The sequence below is a fragment of the Pyxicephalus adspersus genome, chromosome 2 (assembly GCF_032062135.1).
Source record: "Pyxicephalus adspersus chromosome 2, UCB_Pads_2.0, whole genome shotgun sequence".
In the NCBI taxonomy this organism is placed as follows: Eukaryota; Metazoa; Chordata; class Amphibia; order Anura; family Pyxicephalidae; genus Pyxicephalus; species Pyxicephalus adspersus.
Window position 1 is genome coordinate 118,216,018 of NC_092859.1, and position 21,997 is coordinate 118,238,014.

Sequence of the window (21,997 nt, forward strand, 5' to 3'; positions counted from 1 at the left end):
GCTTAATGGCTAGGAGGTTAATTGGCTTCCTCAAAAAATTTACCTTTGACTGTTACAATGACATATGACTATGGTAAAGACATTAGCTTGTGAGCCCCTGAGGGACATCTATTGACATGACAATGAACTTTGTAAAAGCACTGCGTAATATGTTGGCGCTATATAAATACTGTGTAATAATAAATAATATTAATGTTTACAGGATAAATGCTTATTATTCAGTAGTACATGATACCAACCAGGAGGGCCTCTTCGAGATAAAACTGAGAGTGCTCAGAGAATTTAGAACAGCTCTGGATTTCTGATAGTTTTCCTATTTAATTAAATGTATCCATCAAATACAAAATGATTCAAATCATATCTAAATAACAGAAGTTTTTAATGTTTACATATTCTCTAAATGCACAAAAGTTATAATACTTTCATTAACAGGAAAACAGATCTAACGTTCGATTTGTTGCATGTATAGTATTAGTTATTGGATTGTTTTAGACATAACTCCATTGTCTAGATTTCTAAGTGACTGCAGCTGAAACACTGATTTTATTAAATAGTCTTCAACATATTTAAATATAACTTTCAAATGTTAATATAAAGCTATGCTAATCCCACTAGGATGGCTAAGAGATCAGTAAAGTAACAGAAGGGCTAAAATGAGTAACTTTACTAGAAAAAAAATACTGCTTAAATCTCTTTCCATCGCTGCACATATAACCAAGAGTCTAGGTATTACTTATCCTACATACTGTTTATAATTTGAAGTAAACCACTCCTGATTCTAGAACTACTTTATCTGCAATTTGATATTGGTCCTCAGTTGCTCTTATACAGATATCGGGCAAAAATATGCAAATGGCTGGAAAAATGCATAGCCAAAAATACTGTGTACTGATATGAATATTGAGTGAAAATCATTTTCCAGGGTCTTTACTATAAGTAGTAATTTTTGTAATTGTAGGAGTAAAAAAGGTGTAGTAGAAAAATTTGCCCACAGACAAGCCCACTGGCCCTCGTGAAACAATAGAAGATGGGTTTATTAAAAAGAATCATCTGTACAATACCCTCAAAAGCGAAGCAGATCAGTGTGCCTCCCAGCACCCTATTCATAGTAGAGATTGCAATGAAATGGACAACAGTGGCCAGAGAATTCCTATGGAGTATCATGCAGTCCAGTTACGCAGACTTCTGTCATGTGCAGGGACCTGTAGTAACCAGGTAGTGCATTTTAGGAAAATATACCCTTTTCTCAAGCATCACACTAATAGGTTTCTAGTATTTGGGAGATGCTGCATTAGGGTAAAGCAGACTTTTAGGTCACAAGCGTCAACCAGCAGTATTTAGACAATACAGTTTTGGGACATATCCTGTTTTATCAATCCTTGCAATAATAGCTGAAATATGCAAACCAGCACAAACCAGAAAGTGATTGTGTGGTAACTAGGTAATTTGTTTTTGGGGTTTATGCACCTTTCTGAAGCTCTCTATTTACACCATTTGCCATATCTGCCTACTGTTCCATTTTATTGGTCATGGAAATTTAATGTTAAGTGTTAATCTTTGAAAAATCTAAATTTATTTTTATTTTTACATTGTTACAGCTTCAATTGTGGAGAGAATTGGCACGATCCAGTTAAATGTAAGGTAAGTTTGTGAGTCATTAGATGTTTTCAGGATAAGTCCATAGAAATGTTACAGGTATTCCCTGGGTTAAGGGCATCCGACATAGACGCCTCCTAGATACGAATAGGGCTTCCCTGTGCAGGATAGAGGCTTTGAAGGGGGTTTGAATTACTTGCAGAAGAAATCTTTTGCTAAACACAGCTGATGTTGTGGGTGATCTTAGGGGGGGTGAGCTCTTTCTGCAGCCTCTTGTAACTCTTTAACCAAGAGTACCCAAGACAAACTCTGCAGTTGTTTCTTTTTGCACAGCTTGCCCCAGAAGGCTGGGTCTACACCAGGGGCGGCCAAATCTGGCCCTTAAGGTCCTTTTCTTTTGGCCCCCCCAAAGAATTCTGAAAATTATTTACATCTGGCCCACCCGCCTGCGTTACCACCTCACATCATCATTTTCAATACATGCAATACATTGACATTATTCCTGTACACCCATCATGTGGGTAGGAACGTTTATATGCGTTTTTAAAACTGTCTGTGTAGACCCAGCCTAAGGCAGGTTAACGCGGGTTAATGTTTATTCAAACGTGGGCTCAGGTTAAAACGCTGGGGAAACAGTCCCTGTAAACCCAGCCTATACATATAAAGAAAATACTGAAGCTGAAGGGAGCTCCAAAAAATTTACTTTAGTTAATATTAGTTATTTCAGACCTCTGTCTTGTCTGACCTAAAACTAGTAAATACCCCCAAAATACTAAATTATTAGTTCATAAAAGCCACAACTAAGCTGCAGCACAGGTAGTATTGCTTTCTGGGTAAATGATATTATTATCTATGAATCCAGTAAGTACTGGTATGTGACAATAGGTAACTTAAAAGTATGATTTTTCTTATCAGTGGCTTAAAAAATGGATCAAAAAGTGTGATGATGACAGTGAGACATCAAACTGGATTGCAGCTAATACAAAGGTAGGAAACATTTTGTTTCAGCTTAATAATTTTTACATTATTGGTTACATGAAATTTAGGAAATCTGGTTACATTTTATTATTCTAATTATAATTCGTCAACTTCCATTCTCCCAGGAATGTCCCAAATGTCATGTGACCATTGAGAAAGATGGAGGCTGCAATCACATGGTGTGCCGGAACCAAAACTGCAAGGCAGAATTTTGCTGGGTGTGTCTGGGTCCTTGGGAGCCCCATGGATCAGCGTGGTAAGGAAAAAGAAAAAATAGATTTGTCTCTCCCCCATTGCTAATTTACTACTATACAACTGCTTAATTAATTGAGAGTCCTTAGGTCTAAAATGTGTTGCTACTGGTTTGAGCTGATAATACAGTGCCCTTTTGGCCCTAAAATCTTGAGCATGTGGTGCCAGCCCTTCCTACTGTAATGGATTGTAAAAAAAAAAAAAGGGGTATGTGTATAATGCAGGCCTCCATAGGAGAGAGCAGCAGAGGCAGAGTCAGAGGAGGAAAGCCAAGTTTCAGTGAGAGCCAGAAAGTCCAGAGATTTAGAAAGGAGAAGATTGTGTATGGAGGTTATTTTATTCCCAACAGATCGGGCATTCCATAGACTGCCACAGAGAGGGGGTAAGGACTTATGGGCAGGGTGAATGGGGATGAGGTTAGGAGAAGGGAGTGTCTTGCTGAGTGTATGGAAGGGGGAGGCTGTGGGGGACCAGGGTTGGGTGAGATGTCGCCAGAGAGTATCAGTAAAGTAAAAAGGCGCAGGAGTACAGAGAAATCAGGAGACTGAAGGAGCAGAGAGACAATGAGTTATCAGACTGGGAAGGACAAGGAGTAGTGCCAACAAAGAGAGAGCAGGATGAATAATACATTTTTACAGATAATTGCGAACCATTTGCGTACATTAAACAATGTGGTACACTGAAGTCCAAGAGAAGCAGTCCAATAATATGGGTTCAAGTGAAGCCTGTAAACTTGCTGAGTTCCAGGAGTGGGGGGTGATGATTCTGTCAAAGAGATGGTTTGATGAAATACCAGTTCAGAATGGCAGCAACAGAGGATGTGTTGGTGTCCAGATGCATAAATCCGTCCAATAGCAGGAGATAGGAGTTCCAATTCCTGTGTCAATTCCCTGGATAAATTCCCATTGCACTTATAATTTTGGCACTTAACATTTGGGCACGTGACCAGGGTCCCAACTTGACCTTGCCTGTTTTTTAAATAGAAGTGCTTTGGGCCCTGATTATAGATGGACTGATCAGAGTATAAGGAATTTGGGATATTTGTAGAACCTGGGGAGGGGGAGGGGTTGGCAGGACAATAAATATCAATGTCAACTCAGCTGGAACTAAGGGATAGTGAACAGATAAATCTATGAGGAGATTAAAGTTGGTGCAATGAATTCATCTACAATGGTAGATGTACCATATACAATCAGATGAGGATTGCAGGGGATAGCAATTGCATACACAGGACTGAGATTTGGCAGAATGAGAGATGTACCATATACAATCAGGTGAGGGTTGCAGGGGAAACAATTGCATACACAGGACTGAGATTTGGCAGAATGGGAGACAAACCATAAACAATCAGATGAGGGTCCTAGCCATCCTTTTAAAGTAGGGAAAGATACCTCCAGACCATTAGTATATAGTTCTCTGAAATTGTAATACCATAAATGTTTTATTACCTCTGTACAGGTATAACTGTAATCGCTACAATGAGGATGATGCAAAGGCTGCCCGCGATGCACAAGAGGTAAATATATACAAATATGTACGCTTTATACTTGGCAGAATTTTTTCACCCAAAGGCAGGAATTAAGTAATACTCCAGTAAATAAATGCTATTCATCTTTTAGTTAACCAACGTTGTTCTTTTTGTTCAATTTGTTAGTGATGTACACATTATTATAATTTTGTTAACATTTTGAAAAGCAATAAAGCTTATGTTGCACATGATTGGACTTGACTTAAACCCATGATTATCACTTGTTACATTTTAGATAGCAGGTGCTCCTTTGGCATCTGGCATTTTGTAGTACGGCAGCCTTCCTAAATTCTGTGTCTAGTTATATGGTTCCTACACTAGAGACTTGTGTATGTCAACTATTATCAATAAACAGAATGTATATAGCGCCAACATATTATACAGCGCTGTACATTAAATAGGGGTTGTAAATGACAGACAGATACAGACAGTGACACAGGAGGAGCAGAGAGCAATTTACATTTAAAGTATACCATTCAAGTGATTTTTGTTTGTTAACCCTGTACAGCGTTCCAGAGCAGCCTTACAGAGATACTTATTCTACTGCAATCGCTACATGAACCACATGCAGAGTCTGCGATTTGAGCACAAGCTGTATGCCCAAGTCAAACAGAAAATGGAGGAGATGCAGCAGCACAACATGTCATGGATTGAAGTGCAGTTTTTAAAAAAGGCAGTGGATGTATTGTGCCAGTGCCGCTCCACACTCATGTATACTTATGTCTTCGCGTTCTACCTCAAGAAGAACAACCAGTCAATTATCTTTGAGGTAAGCTGTAGACACAATCATCATGAGATTGTTTTTTTTTTTTTATAGTATTATGCCTTTTTTAGGTCCCTTGTTAAAATAACTGCCTTTAAGCATTAACTAGAAGTTTAACCTGTTTGTTACTCAGATTCTGACTTTATCCTTTTTGTGTAATACTAGTTTCTATTCATTTACAGTGCCTATATATACTTTTGATTTTCATGTGCACTTGTGATATAACACACCAACCTTTTTTCATCCAACTTCATCTAACTTCATTTTCAACTTTTAAAATGTGGATTTTTAAAAGTGTATTACTTATTGTAAATCTGTCACAAACATAGCTTATATAAATAGATCATAATTGTTTAAAATGGACATGCAAAGGTTATCGTAACGTGAAATTTTGTACAGGACATTTTATAAACTGCCTAATTTGAAAAAGTGCATGTCCCCTAACACAGTGACTGGAAGGAATGTATTTAGAAGACTTAATTTTTTCACATACCATCACTGACATTTAAAATATACAGAATAGGAAGATTCACCTGCAGCGCATGGTATTATTAATAATATTATTACACAGTATTTATATAGCGCTGACATATTATGCAGCACTTTAGCAAGTCCATAGTCGTGGGGCTCTTATGTCTCTTCCTCAGTCATATGTCTTTATTACAGTCTAAGGTCAGTTTTTTGAGGGGAAGCCAATTAACCTAACTGCTTGTTTTTGGAATGTTTGGTTAATATCCTATTTACCACAGTATCAATATTCCTCAAAATGTAATATTCTGGAAGAGCCATCTTTATCACACATTTCTTTTCCACATTGCCTTTTGTCCCCTATTTTTCATTAGTTTGCTATTACTACACACTGGGATAATTTTAATGCATGGTGACAGCAAATGGCCTACAGCACAGATTTTTCCGATGATATCTGAAGGCCTGTTGTTCACATTACATGCATTGAATGACATGGCAAAAGGCAATGTTTTGCATTATTATTGCACTGCAACATGCTTTAGGTTTAAAAAAAATCTGCTCCACAAGACGTGTAGACAAGTCATTATAGCACAATCAAAATGCACCATAAGTGCACATCATTATGTCAACCCATATGCATGCTATGTTTTAAGCCTACCCTGAATGTCTTCAATCATGTCACAGTGCAGTTCTTTCTAAATGACACCCAAAGCAACTTGCCATCAGTTGTTCATTGCAGTACACCACAAAGCACAATGGTAACACACGTAAGTGGTCAAATTAATGAGCTGGCTTAACACAACATATGTTCATGCGGCAGTGTTGGTGGGGCCCCTAATTGTTAGCCAAAGGGAAGTGGGGCAAATCTCATTTAGAGAAGCCGTCTCTCTATTTATGCATTCTACTTGTATGTCATTTGGTTACTTCTTTGTTAACTCTGCACTAAGCACAAGTTTTTCTAGCTGTTATTAATGTCTTCTGACCGAAAAGTGTTTGAAAGCTCTTTCATTTTTTGTTTTTTTTTTACATTGGAAAGCAGTCTTAGTTTTTAGATTTGTCACATTCAAAACTTCCTAATAAGGTAATTACACTAATAAATGTGTGCCCTATCTTTGTGTACACAGAGGTAAAAATTTTACTGCTAGAGGAATACTAAAAAATGTGTGCAGATCGTCCCCTCAATGATTGGGGTTGGTCATCCTAAGCTTTAACATGTCAAGGGAACCTAGTATATGTATCTCTTTTATTGTAATTTGCATGTACCCTTATGTACAGTTACACTAATTTTAGACATAATTCAATGTTTGATAATTTAGCTTTACTTTTTTTTACTGAACTCATTTATCACACAAATAGTTTACATAATATAAAATGCCAGGCTAGCTCAGTCTTTTTGGGGCCTTTTGTACACTGGCATTGTATAGATAACTTTATTTTTTATATCCTGCACTTTCGTGTAGAATAATCAAGCTGATTTAGAGAATGCGACAGAAGTTTTGTCTGGATATCTGGAAAGGGATATTTCCCAGGATTCCCTTCAAGACATAAAGCAGAAAGTACAAGACAAGTACAGGTATTTTCCTTCTGAAGTGTATTTCCATTTCATATTTTTATATTTTCATTGTTACATATTTACAATATGTAACAAAATACTGCTTTGGATTATTATTATTGCTTTGGATTATGAAACTGTATGTCTTTTTTTCTAAAAATCTTTGTACCAGTGAGTAGGAAGCAGCTGTATTCAGGTTTGTTTCAATGTTTTTGAGAAAGGGTTTTGCTAAGCAAATAGACTGTGTACATGACACATTCCTGAGGTTTTATTACACCCTACAAATGGTATACAAACTGGGAAAGACCTTTAGAGAAGACAAGTTTTAAAAGTAAAGTACAGGCTTCATAAAGTAGAACTATTGAAGAATATAGTTTCTTGATAATTGTAGAAATCTGATACATACAACAATAAAAATTCCTACTTTTTTGCGTGCCTGTTTTAATAAAGGTATGAAATGAGAGCTATTAAAAAAAAAAGTGCATGTTGGTGCAGTGGTGGCAAATAAAGAAATCCTGATATGTACACTGGCGGTGAATGAATAATGCATATTGTTGAAGTGTCAGTTAGTGCAGAAGTGCAAGTCAGTGCATTGGCAGCTAGAGCAAAAATGCTCACAATGGCGCAGTGGCACAGAGTGCAGAATAGTGTATCAGTACAGTGGTGGTTAGTTAATAAGTTTGCAATCTCTATAAAACAAATAATAAATGCAGGAAATGTATATAGATTACATATACCCCCAATTTTCCCCATTTCACAAGACAGCTTCAATATTGTTCTCTATGATTATTTCTATAAGCCACCAAACCCCATAAGCGTTTAAATTTAAGTTCTTTCAGATGTTCAGTCTAAAACCATGCAGTTAGCGTTTATAAATGGTTCCCAACTCCTCGCATTCGAGGAGTGCAGTTGTGGGCGCAGTAAACCACCATGGTGGACATCTGAAAAAATTTCCCTAGCACAATATAAATGCAAATTCCTGCAGATTCCGACATACTGCTCTCCAATCGGCTAAGTTCATGGCCCCTGGTCATTAAATGTTTGTAACTTTTGTGACAGGTTTTCCTAATTGTTGACTTAAGCATTAACCACTCTGGTTTTTCATTTTTTCAGATACTGCGAGAGCAGGAGGCGGGTTTTGCTTCTTCACGTGCACGAAGGTTATGAAAAGGACTTGTGGGAATATATTGAGGACTGAGCCGTCTCCACAGACCAACCTTTGTTTGCCACCTGACACTAGATTTCAATGCCCATTAAAATGCAAATATGCTCCCTGAAGCCGGCCCCTGCACATTTTGCCGTCTCCCCTTTACCTGTCCTGCTCTCATCTCTTGCGTTCCTGCCAGACTTTTGGTTTATTTTTCTTTCTTTTCTTTTTTTTTTTGTTTTTTTTTCCCCTGAAAGATTAAGTAACTTATATTGTAACAATAAATGGAAAGCAGTTAGCAGAGGCAATGGTTTGACAGTATTGTAGGCATGTTTAACCCCTTGGCACATAGTGGCTGGCAAAGCCTTGATTTTCTTGGAAAAAATGTCTGACAAATTAATGCTGGCCCCTTTTGTTGCTAAGGGGTTAAATTGTGTGCAGCCCCCTCAGCTATTTGCAAATCCTTTTCCTAACTGACTTGCCATAATCAAGCTGATTTCCCTTCCACTGCCCTCTACAGAGAAGCAGTTTTCCCTTCCACACCTTTCCCAGTTGTACCTCTTTCAGCCTATGTCTTCTACTGTCCTGCGTTATACAAGTCTGTCGTCTTGCCACTGATTAGCCATCCTTCTCTTTACCCATTGTCTTCAGACTATCCCTGGTACCTTTTCTTACCCTGGGTTGGAGCTGAACAGCTTTGAAATTTGAAAAAAAAAAAATAGAAGAAAAATAAAAATAGCTTTGTACATGACTTTTAAAAACAAAACAAGATTAAACTGAACAGAAGACAGCAGTATTTTTCAAACTTGTAAATAGTGCATCTGCATGAGCAGGGAGGAAGTGGGACGCACGGTGTTTGCATCATGTTTAAGTACAAACAGAAAAAAATATTTATTCTTTCTTGACAATTGCTGGTTTTGGTTGTGCTGTTTATTCCTGAGATCTTATGTGGACACAGCAGACCTTTAATTGGGTAACAATTCCACGTTCCCTAAAATCATTGTGCACAATACAAGATCACCTAGTGCCATTCACACTGACAACTGTTATACTTTGATTTCTAAATGTCTGTGTAAACAGAAGACCCGAGCCTATAGTTTTAGGAGCAAAGTGTCTACTAAAAATCCTTCTATTTTCCACTCAAAACTACAAGGCGCGAATTCAAGCTGCAGCTTTTGCATTGAACTTGGCCAGGTTGGCTGAAGCAGAAATATATACTCGAATAAGGCTTTGTACAGAAGGATGGATGTCTGCTTTACCATAGGAGTCCATTAATTTTTACTTCTTTATCGAATGATTGGAGTGTTTGTGGGGGAATGTTTTTTTTTTTTTCTTTTTGCTGTAGATTTTCTGCAGCTCTGTGAATGTTTGAAGAGGCATTGTAAAGTAGATAAATAATAATACATACTTTTTTGCATTAAGGATTGAAGAAATATTTGAGAAACATATCATTAAAAGAGTGACAAAACAAGGCATAAACCTTTCCTGAAAGAAAGAAATATACATGTTTTTCTTTCCATAGCAGGTTCTTTAGCTGGAGTTTATTCAACAAGAGATGGCAAGAATTCATGCAATATTTTAAAAGCACTTAACAAATTAGTTGTTAGCATATGGTCTGTTCTTTTCAAGAACCACTGGATCTTTCAAAATTGATCATATTTATTAAAAAGTGTACATAAATGTAAAATACAAAACTAATTCACAAAGCTAAGGATACATATCCTTATTTGCAAAGAGAAAAAAAGTTATCTTTTGTGCTATTAAACCTAATGCAAGAGGGCTTCAGATTATTGCACACCTTTAGAAAAAAGGCAATTTTACCAGGCCATTTTACCTGTAGCTAAAATTAGAAAAGCAAAGTGCTTAACTATGACTTATTATCATAAATATATTGTTATCATCCCTGTACACCTTCACTTAAAAAACTGAAATCCCCACCATGACTTTTGCATACAGTTTAATATCCAAGCACATAAAGACCCTTTTTGATTGAGTTTGCGGTCCTGTTCTGTTCTTGCTTGCAAAGCAACACACTATATTTATCAGCCTCACGCAGCCTACTAAATTCTTTCCTTTAAGAAACCTCAAAGGGGAACTAAACAAAAAAAATTGTGAGCAGGCCTGCTGTTTATTGCAGACGATACGGGATATCTTCTGCAAAAAAAATATACTTACCCGCCTCTCCTCTGCTACATGTGCCCTTATTTTCATCTGGTCTTCTCGGTTAGGATCTTCCCCCATCTTCATCAGGCAGGCTCGAATGGCACCACTCAACCACTTCCCTGGCATCATACATTGACATACATGCTTGCTCGCATTTTTTTCTCTAAATCTCAGATCCTTTTCTCAGTAGGTGTTCTCCTATATGCTTATTTTTTAAAGCAATGGGTTTGGAGTCTGTTTTTGCTTTGTTTTTTGTCTCCAATCCCTCCCTACTGGTTCTTTTCTAATAATGAAAACATTGCTAGCCAATCATGAGACACAACAGAAAAAAGTGGATGGAGTGAGGCCCTCAAACTATCATCCCAGAAAGTGATGGTATATTTAGGCATTTGGTTTTGCCAAAGTACCAAGTATATGCTGTCATCCTTCATTAAGGAAGATACTGATTGTCAAGCCTATATCATTTTTTTTATAAATGTTTACTGCTAGAACAGTACATTAAATTAAGTCAGATTCAAAAGGACTGTATTTAAAGTGTCAAGACGTGTTCACCTTCTTAAGTTCATTAACTGTTGGCTGAAACCTTTGAAAGATACCAAAAGTTAAATGCACCTTTTTACTTTATCTTGTACTTTAGTGTACAACCTATTTCTCAAGTTGTACACGACCCCACTTTTAAGCTTCCTATTACACAGTACTTGCTACAGAATATTTGTTTTTTTACAGAATACTAAAGATAACACACATGATATTGCAAAAAAAAAAAAAACATCCTCGACATTCAAAATATTACATGTATTGCTACTAGGTAATTGGCCTTGTCATTTGTCATTCTCCTATTCCCACATTGCAGTGATAGGATAGGATGTGGTAGGAGTGGACATGTAGAGCACATGGGTGTCATGATGTGTCAGGCTGTCCAAGCAATCAACCTATGATATGTTCATTCCTGCAGGTGGTGACAGATGTGGCTAGCTGTAGATTAGCAAATTAGGGGCTTGGTAATGGTGACTATTGCGAATGAAACAACCCACAGGACATCATTACACCATGCTGTTGTTTAAGTGGATACAAGGATGACAATGATGCCCTTTATTGGATAATAGTAATGTGCTGTCAACCTTAATTAAAAGAAAAGGAGGAAGCTTGGCAGGATTAAAGGTACATTTGATGCATATCAGGAAGTTGATACTCCTATAGATCTGTTATGTAGTTTTTAAGGCGGCATTACACTTTTTTTGTGTAATCTACTTTAGTTTTAAACTTGGGCTGGCAAGGTTAGACTTGTACAACTTTTTTTTTTTTTTTGTAATAATCTGGCAATTTTTTTGAGCAAGAAAAAAATGTTAGATGTTACATATCTAGTGGATTGTTTTGTTTTAAATCTTCACTTCCCATTTTTAATACACACTTTGATATTGTTAGATTATGACTATTTAACTTTTTTATTTGTCTATTAAACTATAATAATTACCTGATGCAATTTACATAAATTCCCAGTTACATTATCAGTGAACATGTTTGATTTTGAAATGACACATCTAATTTCCTAAATTGTAAGGACAATAGTACACAGTAAAGTAGCAAAAATTTAAAATGTATACATTTTTGAGTATAATAAAGTTTGAAACAAAATCATGTCAAAATAATACAAATAAATAAAAAAAATAAATTTAATAAACTTTGATTTTGTGTTTCAAGCTTTGTTATACTCAAACTATTATAATATACTGTAAAATAAATTTTCATTTAAAAACAATGTACCGCTTTTAGACATATAAATCCAGACAGAAATGAACTGCCCAGGAGGTTAAGGAACCCCCAGCAACTGCTGAAGGAACCGTAGTTTGGACACACTGCATTAGATTGTAAGCTCTATTGGCAGGGTCCTTTTCTCTCGTGTCATCATTTTGTCCTTGTCAGCTAGGCAGGTTTATTCTCTGCAACCCCTATTTATTGCACAGCTCCACATAATATGTTGGTGATTTGTAAATAAATGTTAATCAAAATGACAGCAGCTGGTGAAAAATATCACAGGACACTGCAGTAATACAGGTTTGTATTGGATGTTATTATTATTAGACAGGATTTTTATAGCACCAATATATTACACAGCGCTGTACATTAAATTGGGGTTGCAAATGATGGACAGATACAGACAGGATCACAGGAGGAGAGGACCCTGCCCTGAAGAGCTTACAATCTATTTAATGTACAGCGCTGCGTAATATGTTGGCGCTATAGAAAATCCTGTTTAATAATAATAGGAGGTGGGGGAAGTATTATACAATAGGTTGATGTCACAGATTTAAAGACTGATTGCACAGACAAGCAAGCATTAAAACTCCCCTTTTATGAGGAATATTTTTAATCCTATTTTAGGTGGAGACAAAATCCCCTAAAGAAGGCAAAGTCCGCAATGACATCTTCAATATGTTCTTAGTACAGATTGCATTCACTTTACATTAAGGTCAACTTCCAGCTAGCTGCCAGAATGAGAGTAAAACTTGTCTTTAAAACACTGAACTCGTATGCAATGGTATTACAAATAAATGATAAATGAGTTTTTATCAGTAAAACCCAACCTGCAGCTGCTACACCCTGATAACAACATACAGCTGTATGCGGAAAAGAAGGGGTCACGTGACCAGCAGCGCTCCACATTACCACTACGGAATCTCTGTACAAAAGATTGTCTTCCCGGAGGGAACGATCTGAGAATGCACAACCGGAAGTGATGTATTTAGTTACCTTGGAGACTAAGCCGCTATTTTATCCTAACCGTGATGGCGGAGGTTTCACTAAAGACGGTAATCTTCTGTGAGGGTATAGATTGACCGTACCTTCTTTTCGTAGCCATTTGGTGTAGGGAGGTCCATGCAGAATACCCTGGAATATCCTACAGCCAGACATTGCCGGGCTGTTGTCAGCTATGACAGGGCACTAGGAAAGGAAGAATAATTGATATAAGGAATGTGTTGTGCTGGCTAATACTACAATATGGGAAGTTTATATACACATAGCTGATATCTGTATGATGAATGTGGATTATGTTGAGGTCAGCTCTGATTACACTAATCCCTGCCCAGATCCCTCAGTACATGCTGGCTATGGAAACCTTTGCTGTCCCTTGATATCCCCCATTCAAGTAAATGGTCAGCCAGAGACTTTATATTTTGTATATATTGGGAAAGGATTAGGGGATTAGAACCCCTGACAGCTTTTATTGCTATCTCTATTGGACAGATGATAGCATATTATTATTATTATTATTAGCACATTGACAACACAGACAGGAAAATCTGCAGCAGGGATCTATGATATCCAATAGGACTGCTAAACTCTTCCCCAGGATTATTTCTGCCTATATTGCTGCATCTTTCCTGTCCGAGGAAACCCTTCTCACCACAACAGTATTTAATATTTCTTGATCACAGTAAAAAGGAAAATTATGAGAGGATCTAATGCAGTGTTTTTCAACCAGGGTTCTTTCAGAGGTTGCTGGGGGTCCCTTTAGTAATGAGCAGTTTTTGACTCTCGGGTCAGTTTATGTGACCCTAATGATCCTTTTTGGCTATCTGTAAAAGTGACATTCTTCCTACCAACCACCACACTAATGTACTTTGGGCTGTGGATATAGTAAATATAAAAAAAAATCCTCCCCTAGCGGCTTTCTTCACTCCTCCAATGATCTACTAATGGCTTTCTCACTCATAACCTCATTATACGCACGGCTCCAAGGAATGGTCTTCCTCGTCCTATTCGTCTTGCTCCTACTTTCTGCTCATTTAAAAGAGCACTTTTCAAACTTGCCTACCCATCTTCTGGCCCCTACACCCTCACTACTTCCCACCACTCTATATCTCCCCTCCTATTGTGTGTTGCTTCCCCCACCTCCTCGATTGTAAGCTCTTCAGGCAGGGTCCTCTCCTCCATCTTTGTTACAGTCTGTATCAGTCTGTCATTTGCAACTGCTATTTATTGTACCTCGCTGCGTAATATCTTGGCGCTATATAAATCCTCTTTACTACTACTACTACTACTACTACTACTAATAATAATAATAGGGGTCCCATTATGACCCGAAAGTTATTTCAAGGGTTCCCCCATGTGAAAAAGGTTGAGAAACACTGATGGTTCAGTGGTTAGTACTCTGGCCCTTGCAGCGCTGGATCCCAGGTTTGAATCTTGGTCAGGACAGTATCTGCATGGAGTTTGCAGGTTCTCCTCGTATCTGCGTGGGTTTCCTCCGGGTACTCTGGTTTACTCCCACATTCTAAAAACATGCAGTTAGGTTAAATGGCTTCCCCCAAAATTGTCCTTAGACTGTGATAATGACATATGACTGGTAAGGGCATTAGATTGTGAGCTTCTCTGAGGGACAGCTAAAAATGAAAATGAGAGACCGGGTAATAGTTTTAGTTGTCACCAGAACGAGAATAAAGACAAAACGTTCCTTCCAGAACAACTGTGCATGAGTTCATTTCTCCCACTTTTTCGCTTGCTGTTGTGTTAATAGGACAGGAAGTCTGTCAATGAGAAACATATTGCAAAAAATAAAGCCTACTCTATCCAAAATAAAAAATGGCTATAGATACATTTTAAATTAAAAATTCATTAAGTAAATGTGTTATTTATCTATCTAATCTTCCCTTGGAATGATGAATTTCTATTTAATTCATTTTTATTAAAGCTCAGCTGTAGAGAGAACTTTTCTCCTGGACTGTATTTAGTGTTTAGCTGGAATATATACATTGCATTTATAGTTCCTTATCATCGTTAGAATATTTTTCTCAGTAAATTTATATTCACTAATTCATAATCCTAACTATGATATGTTTAAAAGCAGAAAGTGTTTGTAATAATTTCTGTGTAACTTTTTTTAATTTTCCTAGCTCCAGACCTCCCTATCCTAGAAAGGAGAAACTGGCTAATCCACCTGCACTATGTCCGTAAGGATTATGAGGCCTGTAAGGTGAGGACTAATGGGTGACAAATTGCATGAAGAATAACATTTATTCTAGTAGATAAAAGCAGAGGTCCCCAACCCCCTGGTCGGCGGCCGTCTGACAGGTGGGCCGTGGCTCTCTCCGGTGCACCCACCAGCGGGGTCAGGAGAAGGGGGTCACATCAGCCAGAGGACCATGTCTCCCTGGGACATCGCAGGCTCAAAAGGGGGGGGGGATAATTCTCTGCATACAGGCTCAGACCTGCGATGGGCGAGTGGGCGGGTTCTGGCATCATGAAGCTACTCTGGGGGAAGTTTCTTCCCCTTTGAGTGACACACGGCTCCCCGTGTGGTCGAAGTATGTGCATTTAGTGGTCCGTTACCTGCAAAAGGTTGGGGACCACTGGATTATAGGATGTGTTTTCTGTAAATGTGATTTGTGTTCAGTAAGGTTGTCTGGGAATAGCTATGATTTACTAATTTATACCTTCAACTATTTTACCAAAATCTGTGAAGCTGTATATTATTTATTTGGTATTTCTCCAGGCTGTGATTAAGGAGCAACTGCAGGCAACAGAGGGCGTGTGTGAATATGCTGTATATGTACAAGGTGAGACTAATCAATATACCAGATTCCTTTTCACATGAGAATGTAATTTACCTGATAAGTCCTATTTTTTCATCATTTTACCACACTAAGGCTCAATTCACAAAACCTGCACACTAAGGATCTTTATTTAAAAAACCTTATCCTTGTGTAAAGATCCCAAAGTTATATGTTTATCATTATTTTACAGTGTTCTTCCCAGACCCTTTTTTTTTTTTTTTACTTTTCAGTAACCATCCGGCTGTTTTTTGAGTGAATTCTGAGAGTTGGGTCACAATACAGGGGCCACCTGACTACAATTTTTTCCCACCCACCTTTTCAACTTAAAATTTCTGTGTTGAACACATTTACATAAATGTCATGTTCAGCTATAGTGATCATTCCCTTCATTTGTAAATAACTGATTTAGCTGCCCCATTGGTTGCATTTTCATGCCATATTCCTTGATGCAACCTCTCTGCACTGTTACTCAGAATGTTAATTGTGTAGACACAGGATTTGGCAATATTGATACCTGCAGTTAGCTCAAAGTGCACTGTAAACAAAAACATAAACTGTACATCCTAAAAAGAATAGTGAAATACCTGTTTGCCACACTTAAAAACCTAATTGTACAGTTTTCTTAAAAACCACCCACAGCAGTGTCTGGTTGTTTACTACTCAATTAGACTACATTAGACATATCCAAAGATTGTAGTGCATATTTTAAAGTTAAAGCAAATATGTTATTTAGCTGTTTAGGAAGAGGCTAACAATTGGTGTCTCTGCCTTGCACTGATCCAACCCTTGGCCACAATAAAGTACAGGGAAGCTGTGTCCTGTTCTGACTTGAAGATGGTCAGCTACAGATAACAGCTAAATAATTCTGCAATAAGGTTGCTCTGGTAGATATCCGGATGGAGGAACAGACAAACCTAAAGCTGCTGTATTTGAGTAGCCTCAAATATCACAGTCATAAACTACTTCTAGATTTATCTTCTCCAAGGCTATGTATATACGTTCAATAATTGTCGTTGGAAAGGATCTTTCACAAGGCTTTCCAATGACAAAAGACTGAATGAGCGTTGTACATACAGCACTTACCTGCTCCATGGAGAGGGGAGGGGGGAGAACGATGGAACAGGACCCCGCTGCGCTCTCTCCCCTTCACTTGCACTGCCGTTGTCCGCCAGGACGAATTCATGAAGGACGTCAGTCCAGTGCTTTATACACAACTTATTCCTGCCCCATACTACCTCAGAGGCAATTATTGGACGAGAATCACCTGACGTGTGTACGTACCCTTAGTCCAAACATCCATGTTCAGCCAGGACATGACTATACTGGGAAGGCTTATAGGATCATTGGCACATCAATGCAGAGATGAATCACAATGAGTTTGACAGACATTTTTTATGCCGAAAACTCTATTTGGATAAAGTTTTACAATAAAATTATTATGTGTTCTATAGCATTGACATTTTATGCAGTTCTGAGTTAATAGTCATGTCACTATCAGCACCAAGGCAGAGTTGTCACGTATAGGGGAGCATTTGGCCTATGTATGATAGTGCTTAGGCCTGAGCAGTCAATCACCAGACCCAAGCACTGTCATGGGGATTCTCCAACACTTACACTGATGGGGATTCTTCAGAGGGGTGGCAGGCAAATGAATGGGCAATGTGACATCCATGTAAGAATTTGTTAACAATTGAGTGGTCATTACCTGGGCATAGGTTCACTTTGCAGGAATATAGGTGAATATCTGTGGTCATCTTTATTTTTGTGGCAGCTTTTGTAAGTGTAAACCTTTATGGTAATCCTTGTATCTTCTCATGGATTAATTCTCCAGGTTCTTACTTGGGAAGCACAGAGCAGCAGTTGAAGTTTACAATGAGGCAGCAAGGCTCAATAATAAAGACTGGGTATGTTCTAAAACCATAAATTGTGTCTTTTATCACCTAAACCCTATTCCTTGCTGTTTAGTATTACTTTAGGGTGATGTGTTATTTAAATCAACAACCAAAGGGCCAATTATATGTAAACATTCTAGTCTTAACAACGCATCAATTGCTTCAGCTGAAGACTTCTACTAATCTGATAACAGTTTTGTGCTTATTGGTTCCTACAGCTGAAAAACTAAAAATGAGTAACAGAAGCTCTGAAAGGTCACATGCAGCTGCTGTAATAGAAAATAATTTGATGAAACCAGCATAAATCTAGCCTGTTTTTTAAGTTCTATCCATCAACTTATTTTTATTAGCACTTCTTTTCAGTAAAATGTTATCTATTTATTTTCTACATCCCTTACCGATTTTAATTTTTTTTGCTATAGGAGATATGCCACAATTTGGGAGTTTGTTACTTGTATTTAAAAGACCTATCCAAGGTACTGTACTCAAAATGTTTAATTTAATAAAAACTGATGTCCATGTTAACCAGTCAGAATTCAGATCATTAGTATATCATGTTGTTTAGAAATTTAACACAAAGTTTAGTTTGTGCTTTGGTCATTTGGGAACTGCTTCTATTTTTGTGTCATTGCATCGCATGTAAACATGAGCCAATTTAAATTGCATGTAAACATGAGCCAATTTAAATTGATACATGGACTGATTTTGTTATGAAACTAGTGCACACTATAGGTCATAAATATGTTTTGTTTCTCTGCAGAGTAAGGAGCAGCTGAATCTTGCCCTACAACTGCATAGACAAGAGCTTAGCTCAATGGCCCTTGGAAAGATCCAGTTAATGGAGGGAGATACCGATGGTGCTATTCAGACCTATTTGCAGGCACTTCAGTAAGTATGCGATTTACCTTGGTCTATACTGTCACACTGTAGTGGATTAAAAATGCAAAATGTTTTGCTTGATGCACATATAATAAATGATCCTAGATTATAGTCATAGATTCTGTAAATTCAAAAGATCTTTTATTCTAAAACTCTTACCCAACACAGCAAGGAAATCAACATGAATCAAAGCATCATTAAAGCTTTAATTTCCTTAATTTATAATTATTTTATTGAAATTTTCATTATATTGAATAGCTGCATTATTTTGTGTATGGTTAGCTTTAGATATGTATGAAGAACCTCTACAGCCTAGTATTCAGTGGTAACCATATGGTTACCTGTTAGTTAACTCTGCTAGTTTGGCAAAAATTGGTTGTTGTAACATAAATGTTTCATGTTTTTTCCTAGTTTATCTCCAGAAAGCACAGAACTGTTAACCACATTAGGGCTGTTGTATTTACAGGTGAGTTCAGCAGTTTCACATATATACGGTAATTTACCTAATACTTACTATCATCAATGTTAGTCTTGGTAATACTTATCAATGAATCCTGTTTGCTACTAATTTTTTGGTTTTCAAAAAAAAATCTTAGAGTGTAACGAAAACAGCGAGCAGTTACAATCCGTTTTTATTTATTTTTTGGTTTTTAGTTGTCACATTTTTAAAAAATATAAAACAAAACAGTTTTTTTTTACCAATTTCATTTAAAACAAACAACCGTATACAGACATTGAAAAGAAAGGGTAACGGGCAAAAGGAAAATAAAAACTACTATCGGCATGGAATGGAATCCAAGGTACATATCATAAGTATAAACAATATATATTACAACACCTAAAGAAAGAAAAAAAAAAATAAGGTTTTGCAGACTTCATAGGTGTCCTGAAGGAAGTTCGATCCGACACACAAGTTCACATTGCTGTAATCCGGATCCAAGAATATTTTAATTCGGTTGGAAACAAAGTGTATTTATGTACTAGGGTCCAAGTGGCACTTGAATTCTGAGGTGTCTCTATAGTATATCCAGCAACTCCAAGTTTCATTAAACTTTTCTGGGGTACCTCTTAAGCTAGCAGTAAGGTCCTCCATTATCTTATTCACTTTACAAAGCCAAAGCTCAACAGTAAGAGAGAGGGCAGATTTCCATAGAGTGGGTATACAAGAATTGGCTGCAGTAAGAAGTGTCTATGAATGGACTTGCCATAAGCTTTGATTTGACCAAGAGTGTATTGACAAGTGAATGTATGGACAAGAGTGGGGAGTAGTCAGTTTTTGTATGAAATACAGGGCAGGACCAAAAGAGGTCCAGCATGGTACCATCCTCACTCCCTAATCACCAGCAAAAATTATAGCGAACTAGCGAATATCTTGTAACTCACTTCTTGGAATTTACTGCTTATGGAGGATTTGTGAAATAAGGTGAAAATCTTACTTTTTTTGCTTTGAATCCAAGAAGTATCCCAGTTCCTGTTCCTATGATCAGAGAAAAGACAGAGTAGTTCCAGGGGGCAGAGTTGAGTTGGTATTATGTGTAGCGAAAGTTGCAAAATTGTATCTCTCTGATGTGAGAAGTCAGCAGAGAGATGAATGCCTAAATATTTGATAGCAACAGTTTCCCATTTAAAAGAGAAAGAGGCGGAAAGCTTAGCACACATGGGTGATAGATTAAGTGCTACTGATTTGTAGTCATTCATTTTGAAATTTGAGACAGTGCCATACTCCTGGATAATCTGAAATACTTTAACTAAATCCCAGTTGTTTATTTTGTTTTTCCTTCATTACAGAATGGTTTGTATCAGAAAGCATTTGAATATCTTGGGAATGCTTTGACATATGATCCCACTAATTATAAGGTAAGGAAATATTAGTTTAGCTCCATTAATGCACATATATATATTGTTCTTGTTCAGTCACACAGAGTTTGTGCTCTGTCTTTCTATTCATGTCAGTATAAACTGTTTTCTGAAATAGCAATACTTGGACCTCATTAAAATGATATGCAGTCTGAGGTAGTGCACATATTTTAGTTTTCAGCAATAACTATTAGAAAAAGGGAGGCAGAAAACTTTAATTTTTTATTTACCTACGTTTTAGGGCATATTAGCGGCTGGCTGTATGATGCAGTCCCATGGGGATTATGATGTGGCTCTTAGCAAGTATCGTGTAGCTGCTGCCAGTGTGCCAGAGAGCTCCCCCTTGTGGAACAATATTGGCATGTGTTTTTATGGCAAGAAGAAGTATGTGGCGGTAAGATAACTTTCCTATACTTATATAAGGCAAATTTTGTTTAAACTATAACCTAATATCTGGTAACAAAACTAGTGAACAATTTATATTCTACCAAAAAAGTACTATACATTATCTTCATTATGACTTGTTATTGTATAAAAAAAACTTCCTGTTTCAGTGTTACTTTGTTAAGTTACAGAGAATTGTATATTTTTACATTTTTAAAGTATTAATGTATGTTTTCTTTTGACTACACGTTACATGCTTTCCCCTGGTGATCTGAAAATGTTGATCAGGCTTGATAAATGTGGAGATCACCGTCTTTCAGTACTGAAAATGGCAATTTGAGTGACAGTGTTGATGAAAATTACAGCCATTTTAGCATATCTTCATACAGATCAAAAGAACAAATAGACAAATGTCTTTGTTTTATGTTTATATAAATGATGCATTTTTTATGGTCCTGATAAATCGGCCTTAATATTTATTTATTTTTTTACAACTGTACAAAAGATGTGACAACAGAAAATAGCATAACAATAGGAATAAAACGGTCCTGGATATACAATAAGGTTGATTTAGAATATGTTCACCTTAACAGTGAATTTTAGGTTAGCATGGTGAATGGAGTTAAGCTAAATGAACATTTACTTTTCAAAGATTCTGAATCATGTGCAAGGGCAAGAAAAAAAACAAGATTAGACAATTTATTTCAACACAACTTCACCTCATTCACTATGTAAAATCTACTTCTATCCAGACTATGTAAGTAGAGTAAGTATGCTCTTTACTCTTTCAGTAAATCAACCACAATACAATAGATGGATAATTTAACATCATTTGAAAACTTCCACTACTTCATATTTGCTGCAGCTTTGCATTATGGTAATAATTAGCTACTAAGCAAAGTCGTCCTTGCCTGACCATGAGTTGCAGCCCAGATACAGAGGTGAGGGTGGAGACAGCATCTGTCCAGACACTAAAGGCCTTT

The 21,997-nt window shown here is 37.1% G+C and overlaps 2 protein-coding genes across 4 annotated transcripts in view; both read left to right on the forward strand.

Annotated features, from left to right (window-relative positions):
* ARIH1 (ariadne RBR E3 ubiquitin protein ligase 1) overlaps positions 1-9,192 on the forward strand; it is a 34,874-nt gene extending 25,682 nt beyond the window's left edge. For all 3 annotated transcript variants that reach the window (XM_072402111.1, XM_072402110.1, XM_072402112.1), the window contains 7 exons: positions 1,599-1,641; positions 2,512-2,583; positions 2,700-2,830; positions 4,285-4,342; positions 4,863-5,123; positions 7,046-7,158; positions 8,251-9,192. In XM_072402111.1, coding sequence (XP_072258212.1) covers positions 1,599-1,641; positions 2,512-2,583; positions 2,700-2,830; positions 4,285-4,342; positions 4,863-5,123; positions 7,046-7,158; positions 8,251-8,335 — 763 coding nt within the window. In that variant the 3' untranslated portion in view covers positions 8,336-9,192. The remainder of the gene's footprint in view (positions 1-1,598; positions 1,642-2,511; positions 2,584-2,699; positions 2,831-4,284; positions 4,343-4,862; positions 5,124-7,045; positions 7,159-8,250) is intronic.
* An 8,465-nt stretch (positions 9,193-17,657) lies between these two features.
* Positions 17,658-21,997, forward strand: part of BBS4 (Bardet-Biedl syndrome 4) — a 7,779-nt gene continuing 3,439 nt past the window's right edge. The window contains exons 1-6 of the mRNA XM_072402116.1: positions 17,658-17,906; positions 18,317-18,370; positions 18,655-18,782; positions 19,185-19,239; positions 20,562-20,630; positions 20,872-21,024. Coding sequence (XP_072258217.1) covers positions 18,709-18,782; positions 19,185-19,239; positions 20,562-20,630; positions 20,872-21,024 — 351 coding nt within the window. The 5' untranslated portion in view covers positions 17,658-17,906; positions 18,317-18,370; positions 18,655-18,708. The remainder of the gene's footprint in view (positions 17,907-18,316; positions 18,371-18,654; positions 18,783-19,184; positions 19,240-20,561; positions 20,631-20,871; positions 21,025-21,997) is intronic.